The 19,493-nt window shown below is 39.5% G+C and overlaps 1 protein-coding gene across 1 annotated transcript in view; it reads left to right on the top strand.

Moving 5' to 3' along the window:
* The window catches only part of SLC35F1 (solute carrier family 35, member F1), a 711,879-nt gene extending 692,892 nt beyond the window's left edge, over positions 1 to 18,987 (top strand). Inside the window, exon 8 of the mRNA XM_006879001.1 lies at positions 18,763 to 18,987. Coding sequence (XP_006879063.1) covers positions 18,763 to 18,987 — 225 coding nt within the window. The remainder of the gene's footprint in view (positions 1 to 18,762) is intronic.
* The last annotated feature ends 506 nt before the right edge of the window (positions 18,988 to 19,493 follow it).

Raw genomic sequence — 19,493 nt, 5'->3', positions numbered from 1 at the left:
GTTTCATCTGACAAGGAAGGACCAGTCCTTGGAGAGAGACATAATGCTTGGGTGGGTGGAGAGACAACGCAGGAGGGAAGAAGCTCTATGAGCTGGATTGATTCAGTGACTGGGGTAATCGGGGTGGGTGTGTTGGAGACAGTGATATTGGCACAGGACAGAGCAAGGTTTAGTTAGGGCTGTTGTACATAGGGTTGTTATGAGTTGCAAGCGACTTGGCTGCACAAACAACAGCATAGTATTCCATTATGTTAATGTACCATAGTTTTTTCTATCCATTCACTTGTTGATGGGCCCTGGGGTTGCTTCCATCTCTTTGCTAATGTGAGTAATGCAGCAACAAACATGAGTGTGCATACCTCTGTTTGAATGGTGGCTTTGGTTTCTTTAGAGTATATTCCCAGTAGGGGAATTGCTGGTTTTTCTATTTCCAACTTTTTGAGAAAGCATTGGACCACCTTTCATAGTGGTTGTACCATTATACACTCCTACCAGCAGTGAATAAGGGATCTTATCTCTCTACAACTTGCCCAGTATTTGTTGTTTGCTGCTCTGTTGAATTGCTGTATTGTTACTGGGGTGAGACGATATCTCATAGTTGATTTGCATCTTGCAGACAGCTAGGGATTTTGAACATTTTTTCATGTGTTTGTTTGTCATCTGAATGTTTTCTTTGGTTAAATATCTATTCATATCCTGTGCCCATTTTGTGATTGTATTGTTTCTTTTTTTTTTTTTTCTTGTTGAGGTGCTGGAGTAGTCTATAAATTTTATATGAGTCCCTTATCGGATATGTCAATATTTTTTCCCAGTCTATGTGTTTCCTCTTCATCCTGTTGGAGAAATTTTTTGATGTGGATAAGGATTTGATTCTTAGAAGGTCCCATTCATTGGTTTTCTTCCCTCCTGGTTGTAGGTCTGTCAGTCTGTCTTGTTGAAAGTTTTCCTCCTTTTCTGACTCTTTGCTTTACCAAGCATGATGTCCTTCTCCAGGGACTCTCATCTCATAAACTCATTGTCTTACATTTCAGAACTGACACAGCTGATGTGCTATTCAGTTTCCTAGGCTGTAAACTGCATGGAAGGAGATTTCTCATCTTTGTTCTGAAGACCGGATGGTGTATTTGAACCACAAGAGAGGCATGACTTTTGAGTTACCAGCACAGCCCCCTAACTACTACCCCACCAAATGTAGTCCCTTCTAATAGCGTGTCCAAAGTAAGATGGACCAAGTTCTACCATCTTCCAGTCTAAAGAGAATTCAGACTGCACTTCTACCAAACAGATTTATTAATTCTTCTGGTAATTCATGGTATAATCAATATTCTTCTACAATATCATTCATTCATTCATTCAAATGTATCAAATCTTCAGTTTTATTTCTTCATTGTCTACCTTCCACATGTGAATCAATCAACAATACCATGGCAGGAAGCATCTTTACTTTGGAACAGTTTAAAGAATTTATTTTTTTTAACAGATTTGCCTAATGAAATATGCCCTTTGATTTTTTTTTTTTTCTTGCTCCTTCCTTGGGAATTAATTGTGGATCAAAGTAAAGTGAAATCTCTGACAACTTCAATCTTTTCATCATAATGTTCCTTACTGGTCTAGTTCAGGAGCTCTGGTGGCTTAGTGGAAAGGAGTTGCACTGCTAGCCCAAAGGCACACGGTTCAAATTCACCAGCTATTGCACAGGGAAGAGATACACATTTTCCTCCCCTGTGATTTACTGCCTCTTAAAACCTACTGGCGGATTGCCTGTGAGTCAGTTCCAACTGATGGGGCCTACCATCAGTTGACCTTTTTTTGCTCTTTATCTTGAAGTGTAATCAATACTGAATCTATAGTCTTATATTTTCATTAATAAGTCCTTCAAGTTCTTTTCACCTTGAGCAAGCAAGATTTAGTCAGATGTGTAACAGTTTATTATTGTATTTTCTGTCACCCTTGAGGCCATGTTCTTATTTCATAGTCCACATTCTCCATCTATTTTCTCAGTATGTAGATTGAATAGGTATATGCTTGATGCACATCTCTGGTTATTTGATACCATGTGATAATCTCTTGGTTTATGTACAGATTTAATAAGAGTATAATTAGGTATTCTGGAAGTTCTGTTCTTTGTAATGCTGTCCGTAATTTGTTACACTAATATGTTACATTATTTGTAACACAGTTGAATGCTTTTGCATAGTCAATAAAACAAGTAAATGTCTGCACAAATAATTTCTTTTACAAAAAATTTATTTATTATTTATTATTTTTACAAGACTAGTTCCTATAAGACAATGTTAGCAATGTCCAAACTGCTGTACCCCTCCATCATCTCTGACATGAATTATTCCACCACCCTTCCCCTGCAGTCTACCCACTTACATCCATGTCTTTCAGTTCTATGATTCATTAGAAGATCTCACAGAAACTTAAATCATCAGAGAAATGGCACACTCAATTGTGGATGTTGTAGATCGATGCTTGTGGTCAGTGAACCTGGACCCTGCAGCCTGAGGCTGTCATTTGGAGTTTATTGGTTGTCAGCAGTTGGCTATCAGTGTCACTGGATCAGGTTAGATGCTGTGTCCCCAGTGAACAAGCATTGGACTTTCCAAAATCATTCCTTATTACTTAATTCATTGTACCACAGTGTTATTCTGGCATTTTCTGCCTTCATCTGACATCAGCAATGATTCCACATCTCTTCTGAATCTAGCTTGAACTTTTGGCAGTTCCCCGTTTGTGTACCATTGCAACTATTTTTAATTGTCTTTAGCAAATTTTACTTGCATATGATATTAATAGCATATTTTCTGTATTACCTTTTCATTTTTTATTTATTCATTGTTGTACATTTTCCTCTCTCCTCTTTTTCTCCTCCCCCAGTCTATTTTGCAATGCAGCTCTTGTTCCAGATTGTTGTCATATATTTAATACCTAAACATATATTCCTTTCAGGAAGTTCATACCCTCATATGTTCCAATGTAGTGTTCATTATCACTCTGTTTCTATTCTCCTCTTTTATAGTCCTATTTTATAACAGTGGCATTATGCAGTATTTGTCCTTTTGTAACTGAGATATTTCACTCAGCATAATGTCCTCCAGGGTCACCCATGTTGTGTAGTGTTTTATGAGTTCACTATTTTACAGTGTTGCATAATATTTCGTTTTGTGAACATTCATGATGTGAACATACCCTAGTTTTTCTATCCATTCATTTGTTGATGGGCAATTAGGTTGCTTACATCTCTTTGTTATTGGAAATAACATAATTTCCACATTCTATTGGATTGTCTTGCTTTGCAATGGGTGCACATATGACTCTTTTCCAGCTGTTTTGCTGTGTATAAGTGAATTATTGAATTGGAACAAGAGTTCTTCTAGGATTGTACCAATTTGTTGGAATATATCAGTTCATATTCTGTTGTTGTTATGTGCCAGCAAGTTGCCTGTGACTCATAGCCACACTATGTGCAATAGCCCTAAACACTTGCTCTATCCTGTGCCAATCTTATTGTCTCTGACACACGTATCCCCAAGACCCTAGTCACTTAATCAATCCATCACATCGAGGGTCTTCCTCTCTTGTGCTATCCTTCTATGTTCCCAAGCATGACATCCCATTCCAAGGACTGGTCCCTCCTTGCAACATGTCCAAAGTATGTGAGACGAAGCTTCAGAATCCTTGCCTCCAATGAACAGCGTGATTTCACCCTCTCTAGGATGAACCTGTTTCTTCTCTCATCAGTCCATGATATACTCTATACCCCAAACAGTGACTACACATACACATCACCTGGTGGACTACACAGGAATTACACTGACTACATCTTCGGAAAGTCTCATTGGAGAAGCTCAATATTAGCCATAAAACCAAGCCTAGTTCCCTCTGTGGAAGAGACCATAAATTATTCATGTGCAGGTTCAAACTGAGGTTGAATCAAATAAAATACCCACAAGAGCCAAAATACAACCTTGAGTCTATCCCATCTGCATTTAAAAACTATCTGAGGAACAGGTGTGAGGCATTGAACACTAATTAACATAGATTACATGAACTATAGGATGGCATCAAGGGTATGTCATACATGAAGAAAGCAAAACATCATTACAATCCTCCTACAAAGGCATATCTGTGGGTTTCTGTTCTTTCCCCTGTAAGAATTGGAGGCAAAGAAATGCAGATCTGGAGAAGTCTAAGGGAAGCTTGCTCCTTACTGGCTCAAACTCATCCATTCAACATGGAAAAAAGAAAAAGAGAGTGGAAAAAAGTTGTGACAAGACAGAGAAGAGAGAAAAGACCAAAGTGAATGCTAAGAGAGACTCTGAAAATTACACTAGGTTGTTGAGAAACAAAAGCCAAGGCCTTTATCCTTAGACAGATGCTGATCTTTTTGACATTGCATAGTTGATTTTTCTAAGGATTTAGTGCCTCCCTACCATTACTGTCACCTTATCATTTGAAGTTGAACCACAGAATATGAGGGTGACTAAGATTGCCTCATTAGAGGCAAGGATTTTGAAGCTTCATATCACATACTTTGGGAATGCAGCCAGAAGAGACAAGCCCATGGAGAAGGACATCACATGCTTGGAAGGGTGAAGGGACAGTACAGGAAAGGAAGACCTTGGATGAGAGATCTACATGGTGAATATGGCAATAGGTTCAGATGTGTCAGAGATGGTGAGATTGACTCAGAATAGGACAAAGCTCAGAGCCTATGAGTTGTAGTCATCTTGATGGCACATAACAAAATCAAGTTTCTATCAGTCTAATAAATGTCACTTTTTTTGGTTTGTGAGCTTTATTCTACATTGCCCCCACTTTATCCAGGACTTTCTACTGTCATCCCTTCATGAATGGTCAGCAATAATTTCCAGGCACTATCTAGTTCTTTGGGTTTCGGGATTGCGGAAATTGAGTTCATTAAATCAGTTAGGCCTTTGTACAAATAATTTCCATATATCTTTACTTTTCTTCTCTCATTTCTTCTTGACAGGGTTAAGCCAATAGTTCCACCTTAGATGGCTGCTTGTAAGCTTTTAAGACCCCAGTTCCCACTCACCAAAATAGGATGTAGAACATTGTCTTTGTGGATAATGATATACTAATTGGTTAGCAGTGTGACACACTATGGACTACTCCAGAGAGTCCTTTACATTATGACAATTAACCTTGATGTCTCCAAGACATCTGGCTCACAAGGACCTAGAACCAGCGATTCTTTCCCTCATGGTGTTTGGTTACGATTTAAAAGCTTACAAAAGTTTGTTTCCTGTTCATTCTATGGTGTACATAAATGTCTTGGTAGTATTACTGCTATAAATTTAGAAATAATGCCTGCAAACTCTGTGCATAATCACCAGTGTAGTCCTTATCTGTCCATCTCTGTCTTGCTTATATGCCTATGTATTACTCAACTTTGGTAATTAAGATTCTGTTTTCTGTTTTTGAATTTTTCTTGTAGTCGTGCTCCATATTTGAACCATCAGCAAATTAATTTCATTCCTCTTCAAAATGGACTATCTTCTCCCCATTTCTACCACCACCATCAGGCCAGACCCCTGTCATTTCTCAATTGAATTATTACAATTGCCTCTCACTCTTACTGCTTCTGCCTATTCCCCTCCATAATTAATCTCACTCACTCCCAGGAACTAGCATCATTATTTTCAAACCCAAAACTGACCGGAAGTTTAGAGAAGTAATATGTCCAAGATCACACACTGCAAAGAAGTGAAAAACAAAGATGCAAACCCCACTGTTCTAATTCTAAGCATAGTACTCTGAACCTCCAGTTGATATTCCCTGGGTATAACATTAAACATTTTTTTCCAAAAACTTTCCACACAGAAAAACTGGGTGAAAATTTCCACCAAAATCATTAATGGCCTTTAATGCTACCAGATTTTTTTTGTTACTGATGAATGAGACTTCATTGTCGTGGGATAGGTGGTCTTTGGGATTTGTTGAGTTACAGCATTACCACTTCTACAAAATAAGCACCTTCTTCTTACTTTCAATTAAGCCTTTTGCAAATCACTCATCTAGCATGCATCTCTTGGTTATGCCAAGAGAAGACAGGTGTCCAATGCAAAAGCCCAGATGTGGGAGTAGAAGCCTCTGTTCTGTGTGCTGCACATGCCAATTTAATTATTTTTTACTAAATATCATAAGAATGGCGCATGTGAAGGTGAGCCATCTAACACCCTTTGGTGTAACTGAACCTATAATTAAACACTCCCACAGAGTAGCCCCTTCTGGTCCACTCTGGCTTAGCTTAAATGTTCTTCTTTCACTGGAATGCAGGAAATAGAAATCTACAGGAATAAAGATTTTCAGCAATCTATCAAACCAAGTAAAAATGTCTGTCATATAAAAAGATAATGGCAGAAATCCATTTGAAGCTCCCTGTTATTATACTCATGTGTTAAATTGCCCACAGGGGAAGATATTTGTCTATAAAAGAACCCTCATTGCTTTCAGATGTGATTGGCTGCACAAATTACATTGCCAAATGAAATGATTTTGCAAACCAAACAGAAGGCCTCATAAAGTGAAACGAGATTGCTGCTCAGGGAGCCATTTTGCCCTGGGTGACTGGGTCAGGTACACGAGGCCTCCAGTTACTGCTTTTCCTCTCTTTAACAAGGTGATGCTTGAAGGAGAAATCATTCACCAAGTATTTTGTATTTTGTATTTTATTTCACTCTCAGAGAAGTCTAGATTTCCTAATATGGACAGTGGAAACACTTGGCATTTGGCCTAGGCACTCTCTCTTCCCCCCCCCTTTTAATTAGATTAGCATGAATTTGAAATTATGTCCCATCCTCCCCCGCTACTAATGAGAAAAGACAAAAAGAGTGAAAACCATAGGTTAGCTTAATTGGTAAGACTATTGCCCTTTGGCATTGTATTCTTCCAAGAATTATCTAGATAAAATGAAATTCAGAAGAGCAACTGGAAAGATTAGATGGGAATGAAGGAGAAACAACTCAGAAGATGAAGGTGTGGACATTTGCACAGCTTCAAGGCTGTAGTCATGCCACTGGACTGGACACGCAGAAATTGTTGAATTGGTGTGCACATTCTTCTGCATATATTCTCAACAAAAGAAAATCAACAAAAATATTTAAAAATAATAGTAAGGGTAGGGTGAAGCCACTATTTTTAGTCTATAAAGATAAACAATTTCAGTATTATCAGCATTGCCCATGTTTAGTATTTTTCCATGCGGGCAATTCTGTTGACCTAAAAAAAATACTTACTGCATTATTTATCAGCAATATTGGGTCTTTTTTCCCTAAAAAATAAATGAGAGAAATAGAGGGACTAAGAGGAGGCAAAAGTTGGAGTCAGAGCAATAATCGGACCTCTCCAAATTCTTTTTTAAAAGCTCCAGTCTCTCCCGGCAATTTATTTCAAAATTTAGTAAACCCAGAAGCAGAACTTTTGCATTTTAATGTCCTTAATAATAAAAACCATCATATGAATTTAGTGCAGAGCCAAAAGCAGGAGGTCAAGCATCACCATGTTTGTGTTAGCTATAGTGTGGAGCCAGGTTCATCCCTTTTCCTTGCCCTGAGTAACAATTGGCTCAAACCCAGCCGCAGTAGATCAGGTCCAGGCAGAGCTATGCATCACAGATGCCTAACCAGGCCACAGCTTAGAGCCAAGTCAGCACTAACTGACGTCTTCTCACTCTGGTCTCAGCCATCTTACTCCTAGGCTTTAAGAGTGGCACACAGCACTCTAAGATACATGGGGACACCAAGAGTTGTGCTGTTGTTGCTGGGCTGTCTTCTCATTCCTATTCCAGGACACAAATTGGCAGTTTTTCTCCCCAGATTGTTGACCAAAGGGTGTGGTATCATTGATTAGGGAATCAGGAGACCTCAGATTCCCTTTTAGTTATAAAATCTAGTTGTTGTTGTTGTGTACCATGGAGTTAGCTGACCTGCAGTGGGTTTTCATAGGAAGTTAATCACATGGGAAAAGACTGGTCATCTTTCTCCAGTGGAGTGGCTGGTGGATTCAAACTATGTACCTTTGGAATTCCAATGTGGTTCTTACCCCTAGGCCACCAGGGATCCCTAACATCCAATTGCATCAGCATGTTATGTGCTCCCATAAAAATCTTTACTGTGGTAGCCATGCATTTAATGATCCACTTTTTGAGTAGGATTTTAGGGTACTTAATCACTGATGGGAGTTTAAACTACCTTGGTGCTTGTTGTTATGTGCCACCAAGTCAGACCTGACTCATAGCTGCCCCTCCAGCCAATTTTTAGAGGCAGAAGTCACATGGGAGTAGATTGCTCATCTTTCTCCTGCAGAGCAAGTAAGTGGTGGATTTGAACCATGTACCTTTGGGTTTACAGTGTAATTCCTTACTACTAAGCCACTATAGTCTCTTGGTGCCTAGGACCTCCAAAATGCAGAAATCCTGTTCTGTTTTAAATAAAGTTGGGTTAATTTGTTCCTCTTTGAAATCATGACTAGATGTGTCAGTTGACTTCTTGAGACATACATTTTATACCACAAATTTAATTAATTCTTGATTTCCCTCCCCCCAGACATGACTCATCAACTGACATTACCAGGGTTAATCTCCCTACTTAAAAAATTCTTCCCAAAACTCTTAAGCATTGTGCTCACCAGACTTTGCTGCATAGCCATGCAGCCCCTTATTATTCTCCCTGCAGAGGGATGGATACATGTGTTTCTAAAGCAAGCACAAGTTCAGAAGGCAAATTAGATCAGGGGTCAACAAGTAAGGACCCATATGGGGTATGAATGCACATAAAGGCACAGAAAAAAAGACACAAGGCTTGTTGTTGCTGTGTGCTGTCGAGTCATCTGCAACTCACAGAGACCCTATGTATAAAGCCCTAAACCCTGCTCTATTCTGTGCCAATCTCACTGTCTCACCCGCATTACCTCAGTCATTGAATTAATCCATCTCATTGAGGGTCTTCCTCTCCTGCACTGTCCCTCCACCCTCCCAACTATGACATCCCTCTCAAAGGACCGGTCCCTCCTTGCATCATGTCCAAAGTGTGTCAGACGAAGCTTCAGAATCCTTGCCTCCAAGGAGCAGCCTGGTGTCACCCTCTCCAGGATGAACCTGTTTGTTCTCTTAGCAGTCCATGGTGTATTCAACACTCTTCTCCAGAACCACAGCTTAAAGACATCAATTCTCCTTCTATCCTCCCTTGCCATTGTCCAGCTCTCTGCCACATAGTGATTGTGAAGACCATGGCCTATATCAGGTGCACCTTAGTCTTCAGACTGACATTGTTGCTCTTCAGTACTTTGGAGAGGTCTCTGACAGCAGATTTCCCTAATGCAATTAGTCTTTTAATTTCCTGGCTACTGGGGCCAAGAGTGTAGATTGTAGAGCCCAGCAAACTAAAACTGTGAACAATCTCAATCTCTTCACCATCTATCATGATGCTACCAATTGGCCCAGTGGTGAGAATCTTTGTTTTCTTGATACGGAGCTTCAGTCCATATTGAAGGCTTATGCTGTTTCAATTTAGAGTCATGCAATTCTGCAATCTGCTTTCTTCCTAGTTTCTGAGAATTTTTCTTTGCATCTATCTTTTTTTTTAAAAAAATCCCCTGTTTTCATACCACCTTCCAGCTGTATTTTCTCTGTGCTACCTCAGCTCTCTAGATTAAATCTACAACTCACCTTTTTATACTTGCATGACTCCAGGAGTTTTACCCTCAAACTCACTTTATTTTGCTCAGATTCCCTAAAAACCTCACCAACTACTTTTTTCTATTCTTTCCTCAGCCTCCCACAGTTGACATAGTTTATTTAATTCCGCAAGATTATTTTTTAAGATGCAATCTGATCATGCTTTTCTCTTTAAGAACAAAATAGTCTTTTAAGTTTTTTTTTTTTGTTTTGTTTTTGTCTTTTAAGTTTTATTATCCATTAAACTGACAGTTAGTTCCAATAATTAATACACAAAAATGCAAACTTATTGCGTTGATTCTAAACCAACCTCTAGCTCACCCTTCACTTGTTTTTCAGAGACTGTAATTTGCATATGGGAAAAAATTGCCAGTCTTTCTCCTGAGGAGCAACTGCTGGATTCGAACTGCCTGCCTTTGAGTTGGCAGCACAGCTCCCTTTCCACTAAGCCACTAGAATTCCATTTGGTAAAAATTATCACAGCCCAACATAAGAAATAAGAAATCATGGCACAACTATCTTACCCAGAAATTTTATATATATATAATGAAAAGGACTCTTAAATACACTTCTCAAGAAGAAAAAAGAAGGCCCACTAAGCAGTGTGTGGTCAGGAAAAGCTGAACTTAAGGCATGGGCTATTAGTGTTCATTTCTCCTTGCCCCTGCCATCATGTTACTCAAGCCAGAAAAAGAAACTTGCCCTTGAAAATAACCCTCCTCCTCACATACTCTAGTTGATATAAATATACCTTGAAATGATTTCAAGCCATGTACTTTTAAACTTGTTTAGGTTTAGGCCCTTTAAAGCCATTAGTTTATTAAAACTTAGATGATTCATGTAGAAGCAAAAGTGTACATTTTGTATGTCCTTAACTGATGTGCAGCATAGCTCATCAACTAAATAGTAGTCATATTGAGATGCCAGCTGGCTAAGAGTTGGATTAAGCCCTGGTTGGAGGTTAAAGAGCTTTATTATCAGTTCCAGGCTGCCCTGTTCTGTGCCTCAGTCAGATTGCTCTAAGCAGCACGCAGGCACTGTCATTATGTGCACTGGATGCTTTCTGACCCTTATTAACAAAGAGACCTATCAAGATGGTAAAAGACAGCAGTGAATTAAACAGAGTCTGCAGTGTGTTCATGTTGATACAGAGCACACACGCTTTTTCGGCCTCTGAAAGATACAAGTGGATAAAGTGCAGGCGACGTGTATTTGCAGCGTAGAGCAAGCAGTCTCTTCTGATGAACCCCAGTTGGTTGGAGGAGGACCCTAAGCAGCACTTAGACAGTGTCACATGCCCCTAATGGAGACAGCAAAGCTGGGACCGAGAATTGGCCTTTTCTGTAGCTCAGAGATGCCTTTCAGTCTTCACCTCATATTCCAGAGGAATCCCTCTTCTATTTTCTTAGGAAACTAGGAATAAGTATATCTTTACAATTAATAAGTTAAGAAGCCTGAGTTGGACAGAATTGTTATTGTTTAGTCAAATATATTTCTTTTGGCTTTCATCAATCCAAAATTAGGTGTCATTTCATTTACTACAGTGAATTTTTTTCTATCAACATGCAAAAATGTAAAAATAATCTCACTTTTCCTAAAAATACCTACACTTTTTATTATTTCTAACATGCAGTACTTGCCTAGATTAATGGCCATGTTTGTCTCACTTCTCCCTTTTAGGGTTTTGTGTATTAAACAAAAAAAATCTTTCTCTACCATCTATTAATAAAATCTCTTGGGTGACTTCCAAGATGCCTCTGACTATGAAGTTCATTGCTATCTATCTTTGAACAATCTGAGAGGGGATTCTGTTTGAATTAAATGGAAATCTAATAGTGTGTGGTGTCATTCTAAATCTATGCCTTGGGAAAACACTTTTTAATGGATTTATCATTCAACCTAATTGTTCTGTGTCTATATTAGGGATGTCCCTTTTGAGTGGGTCATTCAAGTGTTATTTCTTGCAATAGCAAAGTCATTAGCTCTATGAAAATAAGCATTTAAGTCTTTGTCATACTGATTAAGTCAGTTTATCATTCTTAGGTGTCAGCTGGTTGATTCTAACCCATGGTGACCCTGTGTACAATACAAGTAATCCTTGCCCCATCCTGAGCCAAACATCAGAAATTGAAAGGCATTGAAATTGTTATAAATGAATGTCGTTGTTAGTTGGCATCTAATGAATTCCAACTCATGGCAACCTTGTGTGTTGTAGAGGTATATGCTCCAAGGAGTTTTCCTTGCTGTGACTTTTCAGAAACAGATTGCCAAATCTGACTTGAAATTTGCCTCCAAGTAGGTATGAACCATCAACCTTTTAAATAGAAATGGAGCACTTCATCTTACCTTGGGGACTCCTAGGTGGATGTTGTTGTTGCTCTTAGGTGCTGTTGAGTCAATGACAACTCACAATTACCCCATGAACAACAGATCTGAGCCCCACCCTGTCCTGTGTGTCCTCACGATCTCTGACACACTCAAGCCCGTTGCTGCAGTTACTTTGTTAATCCACCTGGTTGAAGAGCTTCCTCTCCTTTGCTATCCCTCCACCTTTCTAAACATGGTGTCCTTCTCCAGTGAATGGTCTCTCCTAGCAACATACTCAAAAAATATGAAATGAAGTGCCATCATCTTTGCCTTCATGGAGAATACTGGCTCCTAACCCTAACCCTTCTCCCAGTGAAGTTTGTTTGTTTGTTCTTGTGACAGTCCATGGGATATTTATCACTCTTTTCCAAAACCATAAATCAAAAACAACAATTCTTTTGTCATCCTTGTCACTGTCCAGCTCTCAGATACATAGCAAGTAATTGAAAAGACAATAGCCTGAATCAGGCACACCTTCATCCTCAAACTGATATCACTGCTACTCAAGAGTTTGGAGAAGTCCCTGACTACAGACTTTCCCAGTGCAATATGTCTCTTGACCTCCTGGCTTTTGGAACCAAGTGTATTGATTGTGGGTCCGAATAAGTTGAAGTTTCAATCTTTTCTCCATCTATCATGATGTTGTGTATCAGTCCAGTGGAAAGCATTTTGTTCTCTTGACATTGAAATGCAATCTATATTGAAGACTATAGTGTTTAACCTTCTGCAGCAAGCCCTCTTCACTTTCAGGAAGCAAGGTTGTGTTATCTTCATAATGAAGGTTCTTGATGAGTACACCAATCTTGATCCCACATTCTTCATCAAGTCCATCTTCTCAAATAATTTGCTCAGCATACAGATTAAATATCTAGGTGGATACTCTATATTAATCAGGATCTGATTGACATTATTTCAATTGTAAAATCACGTCCACTCCCATGTGTCCCTTTTCAGCAGGAAGTAGCTAAGAGAATACGCCATCCCCTTTCCCTTATGACTCAGGGTGAAGTCTCTCTCAGGGAGGAGTGATAGGGAATGGCAAAGGACACACTGACAAAGAAGATTGATCGGAGCTGGCTTTGACGGGCACTGTGGCATTTGGACGGGAGCAAGCTGGGAGGAGGGTGGAGGGAGTGGTGCAGCAGTGAATGAGTGGAGGCCCAGGATCTCTGTGGATGTTTATGAAAGTTAATAAAATATAATTATAGAAAAAAAAAAGAAACTTCCTGTACTAATCACTGATTTGCTGTCTTCAGTCTTCTGCTCACACTCTTACCCTCTCCATTATCACTGTTCATCATCCTGTTTTCTCATCTCAGCAACCGCAGGTTTGAAGGTTAACTTTGAAATCAATGCTTAAGAATCAGCATTGTGAGTTCCTTTTCAATGAGCTTTAGTTTAATATGTATGATAAGAGGCATCGTCATATCTAGTTTAAAGTTAAAAATTTTAAATACACCATTGGTACAGACTGATTTTTTGTTATTTCTTTCTTTTTCTAAAACTTCCATATAATTAAATTAATTCATTCATTTGTCATAAAAATCCAATGATAAATGGTACTTGTTAGATTCCTCTATACTCCCAGGCTCTGTGTTAGAAGACATTAAGAAAGATACAGCCTCCTAGTCAAGGGAATATAGAAAAATGGCCATTAAGCGAATAATTATATAAAACAGTAATGTAATTGTTTACAGAGTTATAAGTTGTAATAAGGAAAATAACAAAAATAGTAGTAACAACAGTAAAAATGAACTGACTACTTGTTATGAGGTAAACACTGTAAGCATTTTATACATTTTATCTTATTTAATCTTTAGAACCACATGACATAATGAGTATGAAAATAGTCCCCAAGGTGTTTATAAGACAATGTGGATTTGAAAAAGTTAAGAATGTGTCCAAAATGATGGTTAGACAATAATGCAGCTAGGATTTGAATTCTGTTTGGAATTCTATTTTAGTTGTAACGTAAAAGTCCCATTGTTTCGTTCTCTTGCTTCATCTGCTTAGATGAAGGTAGGTTTAGGTTCAGGGAGCAGCAATACACGTAAGACAGCACAAAAAACCTTCACCTGAGGCTGGAGGCCCAGGAAGTTATATTTTGAAAAATAAAAATCATTAACCCAGAAAATTTTTTAAAATATAGAAATTTAAGAAAATGTCATTTGTTCACCAAAAAAATCTAGGTAAAGGATGAAGCATAGGTGTTTGGGGATGAATTTATTTCTGAGATCATACTAGTGAGTTGGTTTTTTTAATTACATTTTTATTTTAATGAAAGTTTACAAAGATTTTGGATTTCCATTCATTCATTGTTGCACACTTTCCTCCCTACCCAACCCTCCCCCCAGTTCACTTCTCTCTTTGAAAAGTAAAAAAACAAACAAATTCTTTCATTATTATATAATCCCCCCCAGTCCACTCCACTATGCAGGTTTCATTCTGAACTTTTGTCATGACAATAGTACCCAATCATATATTCCTCCTAAACAGTTCTTTCTCTCATCTATTTTAATGCAGTATAAATTATTTATCCCCTTTTTATTTCCCCGCAACTCTGATGTCAGACCCACTTTTCAACAGTGGCACTATGCAGTATTTGTCCTTTTGTGACTGAGATATTTCACTCAGCATAATGTCTTCTAGGGTCATCCATTTTGCATAATATTTCATTAGTTCCTTATTTTTCAATGCAGCATAGTCTTCCATTGTGAGTAGTGAGTTATTTTTGTTGTTACTGTTGCTAGATGCCATCAAGTCAGTTTCGCCTCATGTTCTTATGTCTTCAAAGCACCTGTGCCTCATGGCAACTCTATGCAAGCTCACTGTCTCCAACACCCCTAACCCCATCACCCCAATTACTATGTCATTCAATCTCCTCCTCTCCAGGAGATGTCAATCCATCTCCCAGAGGGTCTTCCTGTCCTGCACTGTCCCTCCACTCTTCCAAGAAAGATGTCCTTCTCCAAGGACTGGTCCTTCCCGATAACATACCCAAAGTATGTAAGATGGAGCTTCAAAGTCCTTACTTCCAAAGAGCAACTTAGTTTCATCCTCTCCAGGATAATCTGATCTGTTCTCTCGGCAGTCCATGCTATGCTTAATACTCCTCTCCTGTACCATGACTCAAAGGCATTGATTCTTCTTCTGTCATCTTTTCTCACTGTCCAGCTCTCTGATGTACAGCAAAGACAGTGACTTGGATCAGGCACATCTTAGCCTCTAGACTGACGTCATTGCTCTTTAGCACAATTGCTCTGAAGAGGCCCCCACTAGCAGAATATCCCTATACAATTCATCTTTTGACTTCCTGACTGGTAGTGCCACTAGTGTTGATTGTGGGACCAAGGAAACTAAAATTGTTAACAATTCCAATCTCTTCTCCATGATGGTGCTTCCATTTGGCCCAGTGATGAGAATCTTTGTTTTCTTGATGTTGAGCTTCAATCTATATTGAAGAATACAGTCCTTGACCTTCTGCAGCAAACGTTTCAGGTCCTGCTCAGTTTCTGCAAGCAGGTTGAATCATCTGCATAACACAGATTATTGATGGGTCTTCCTCAAATACTGATGCCACACTCCTCCTCATAAAGTACAGCCTCCCAAATGATCTGTTCCGTATACAGAGTAAAAAGCTATGGAGATAGTAAACACATCTCTGATGCACTTCTTTCCTGATTTGGAACAATGCAATATTTCTTTGCTCTGTTCTGGACTCTTTTCTGGCCCAAGTGTAGGTTTCACATAAGCACAATCAGGTGTTCTAGAATTTCCATTCTTCTAAGTGTTAGCCTCAATTTATTGTGATCCACACAGTCAAATTCCTTTGCATAGTCAATGAAACACAAATAAGCATTCCTCCAGTACTCTTTTCTCAGCCAAGATCCATCTGACATTGGCAATGATTTCCCTAGTGCCACAGCCTCTTCTAAACTCATGTTGTTGTTGTTGTTGTTGTGTATCATTGAGTCAAAGCAGACCTATAGCTGACCCTTCAGTAGGTTTTCAGAGGCAGTGAATGGCACAGGAGGAGATTGCCCATCCTTCTTCCATGGAGCAGCTGGTGGATTCAAACTGTGCACCTTTGGGGTTGCAGGGAAGGTTCTTGCCCCTGGGCCATCAGAGCTCCATATTGTTGTTATGTACCATCAAGTGGGAACCAACCCATAGCTGACCCTCTGGCAGGTTTCCAGAGGCAGTTAGTTACATGGGAGGAGATTGCTCATTTTTTTCCCACAGAGCAGCTGGTGGCCTCAAAATATGTGCCTTAGAGAGTCCCTATAGAGATCCTTTATGCAACAGAATAACACACTTCCTGGCCCTACACCAAGCTCAGAGACTTATTGGTCTTCTGTTACTACCATCTCTTTTTAATAAACAAAATCATGAATCAAAGAATAAGGAAAATTTCTTTTCATAGGGTAAAACAGAATTAATTCTTCAAGTTAATGAAGTGAAGCTGTTACAAACTAAATATGATATGTAAATACATTTGGAGAATTGTTATTATAGGGTTTCAATGTGAAGCATAGAGGAACGGAATTGAACAGGACAAGGAGTGTTTTAGAAGGAAAATCATCTGCAGTGCTGCTGTTAAATACACACGCACCACACACACTACCCAAAACATAAAATTGTAGCTGCTGGGGTCAGTAAAAGGAGTCATTACTTTTACGGACATGCAGCAAGCTCTGGTGGCCTAGTGATAAGAAGCTGTGCTACAGTCCCAGATACACGTGGCTTGAATCCTCCAGATGTTCTACATTTGAAGGATGGACAGTCTCCTCTCCTGTGACTTCCTGTCTCTGAAAGACTACTGAAGGGCCAGCTATGGGTAGGTTCCAACTCTACTACACACAACAACCTTACTGATCTAACGTTACAACCATCTTTTAAGTTCTTTTTGTTACTGCAGCCTTGTAACTTACTGTAAAGGAGGGATCTCTGGTGGCACATGTGGCACCTCTCTGGCAGTTCAAATCTACCAATGGAAAGAAGAAAATTTCTTTCTGACCAGTTTACAATCTCCAAAACCCCTGTGAAATATCAGCCCTGAGTCTAACCCTACTTGACAACACTGAGTTCTGAGAGTTTTTGAATTAATTGTATAGTCTCCAGTTTCTTCCCCTGTTCACCCTCCTTCCAGCTACCAATTAGTGCTTATCTTTTCATTAGTTTTCTGTTCTTTCAGAATGTGAGCATAAAAAAAATAAAATGTTGCTGTTTTGTTATTGTGTACCATTGAGTCGGAACCAACCCGTAGCTAACCCTCCGCTGGGTTTTCAGAGGCTATTACTTGTATGGGAGGAGATTGCCCATCTTTATCCCACAGAGCAGCTGGCAGACTCAAACCATGTACCTTAATATAAAAAAAAAGAAAAATTCAGATCTTTCTCCCCCTGGATATAAGCTGTAGCCGTGACTCGCACCATGACGACTGAGTAAAATAAGAGTTGTTGGGTACTGTAAATTCAGAACCCACTTCTAGCTGATCATCCAATGGGTTTTCAGAGGCAGGAAATCATATAGGAGGAGATTGGCCATCCTTCTCCTGTGGAGCATCTGGTGGAATCAAACCATGTGCCTTTGGGATTGCAGTGCAGCTTCTTACCATCAGGCCACCAGAGCTCCCTGAATAAGAGTCACTGGACCACAAGTGACCTGTACTGTGCTTTGGTTTTGTTGATTTGTTGGTTGGTCCAGCTCTGCTTCTCTTTCTCCATTGGCATTTTTCAATAAATAGAAACCATATATTTTCTTTCTCTTTTCATAATAAATAGTTCAAAATTTAAGGAAAAAATCAGGTAAGAAAATCTTTGTTGAATGAAGGAATAAATGAAGAAACAATAGCAAAGACAACAATCCTTGTGTGGTCTCTCTTGTACCCGATATCCACTCAAGTAGCTATTTCTGAGGTAAATGTTGAAGAAATGTCAGAAGTTTAAACATTTTCCAAACCATAGGTACATCCTTGGTTTCTTGTACAAACCAATACTTTTCTTCCTCACAAACTATAAATTGCTGAGCAAGTAGTTTAGGAAGAGCATAACACACCAGGAACATCTCGTTTTAGGTTTGATTGGTAGGGCAGGAATGGAATGTTATAATATTTTTTTTTCTGTCCAGAAATAATTTAATCTTGTAAAGATAGATCCCAAAGTCAATAATGACTCCTACTGGGCAGGTGAACATTCTTTGAACTGCATTAAGGTGACAAGAGAATGCCCCAATATAAGTGTGTCATTGAGGGGTCAGTTGTTTATAGCTTCATTACAACCTTAAATGAAATATCTATATTTCCTCTGGGTTTAATGAAGCTACAACCAACCAGTGCTTTATTGAGTGACACTGGAGATATTTTGCTTTTAACTGGATGTAATTTAATTTGTATTTAACTGCCTCTCCCACCACGCCAGGTACACAGACTGGCACTTTAGAGGCTATTAGGTAAGTGTTCCTCTGTGTTAGCCACCAAGTCTAGAAAAAAGATAAGGAGAATCAATACAACAAAGCCAGATTAGGAGGAGAAAATTCACTTTCCATCAGAAACACCGGTCAACCCATCAAGCTGCCTGTTCTGTGAGGAAGTAACTTGGCCCTGTCTCTCTGTGCCTTGTTAACATGTACCTGGTGCTGTTCCAGCTGCAAAGTGACCTTGCTGTTGTCTGTGTTTGTGTTTTTTTTAGTTTTCAGGACTGTACCTTCTGTCCTTCTTCACCATCCTCATCGGGCTGGTGCTCTACTCCTCCACCTCCACCTACGTAGCCCAGGACCCCCGAGTATACAAGCAGTTCCGCAATCCCTCGGGCCCTGTTGTGGACTTACCAGCCACAGCTCAGGTGGAGCCTTCAGTGACCTACACCAGCCTGGGCCAAGAGACCGAAGAGGAGCCCCACGTCCGCGTGGCCTAGGCCGAGGCCCTCGGCAACCACGTATTCACCCGTCATCTCTGTAGTGTACATAGAGAAAGGTATTTACTAGGTGCAGTTTACACAGGTGAGCTGCAAGGTAGCAAATCTGAAAGACTGTAGAGAGAACACGTGAGGCAGTACCAGAGACTCAGGCTCCGTGCCCTCTGACTTGGAGAGATGCCTCCGAGTGTGTATTCTGATCACAAACCCACTCATCAGTTACTGTGAAAAGTGTGGAATCAGACTCAAGTGTTATTATTTGTATTATTGTTGTTACTCTTCTTACACCCATTTTCAGGAGGATGTTTTGTACTCCTGGTGGGAACTATGACCAGACCCTCATGTAGTTAAGAGAATGCCCACTTTTCTATGGCAAGCCACTTTGTAAGAATCACACTTTGGTTTTTATTTTGTTGGGTTTTGGGGGTTTGGTTTTGTTATTTTTGTTTTTCCGCACAGATTGTCCTTGTGCTGCATGCCACAGGAGCTCCACCTACAAGACGTTT

The sequence above is a fragment of the Elephantulus edwardii genome, unplaced genomic scaffold (assembly GCF_000299155.1).
Source record: "Elephantulus edwardii isolate Elephantulus edwardi_28Jun2011 unplaced genomic scaffold, EleEdw1.0 scaffold00002, whole genome shotgun sequence".
Taxonomy (NCBI): Eukaryota; Metazoa; Chordata; class Mammalia; order Macroscelidea; family Macroscelididae; genus Elephantulus; species Elephantulus edwardii.
This window is presented reverse-complemented; position numbering and strand designations above follow the sequence as displayed.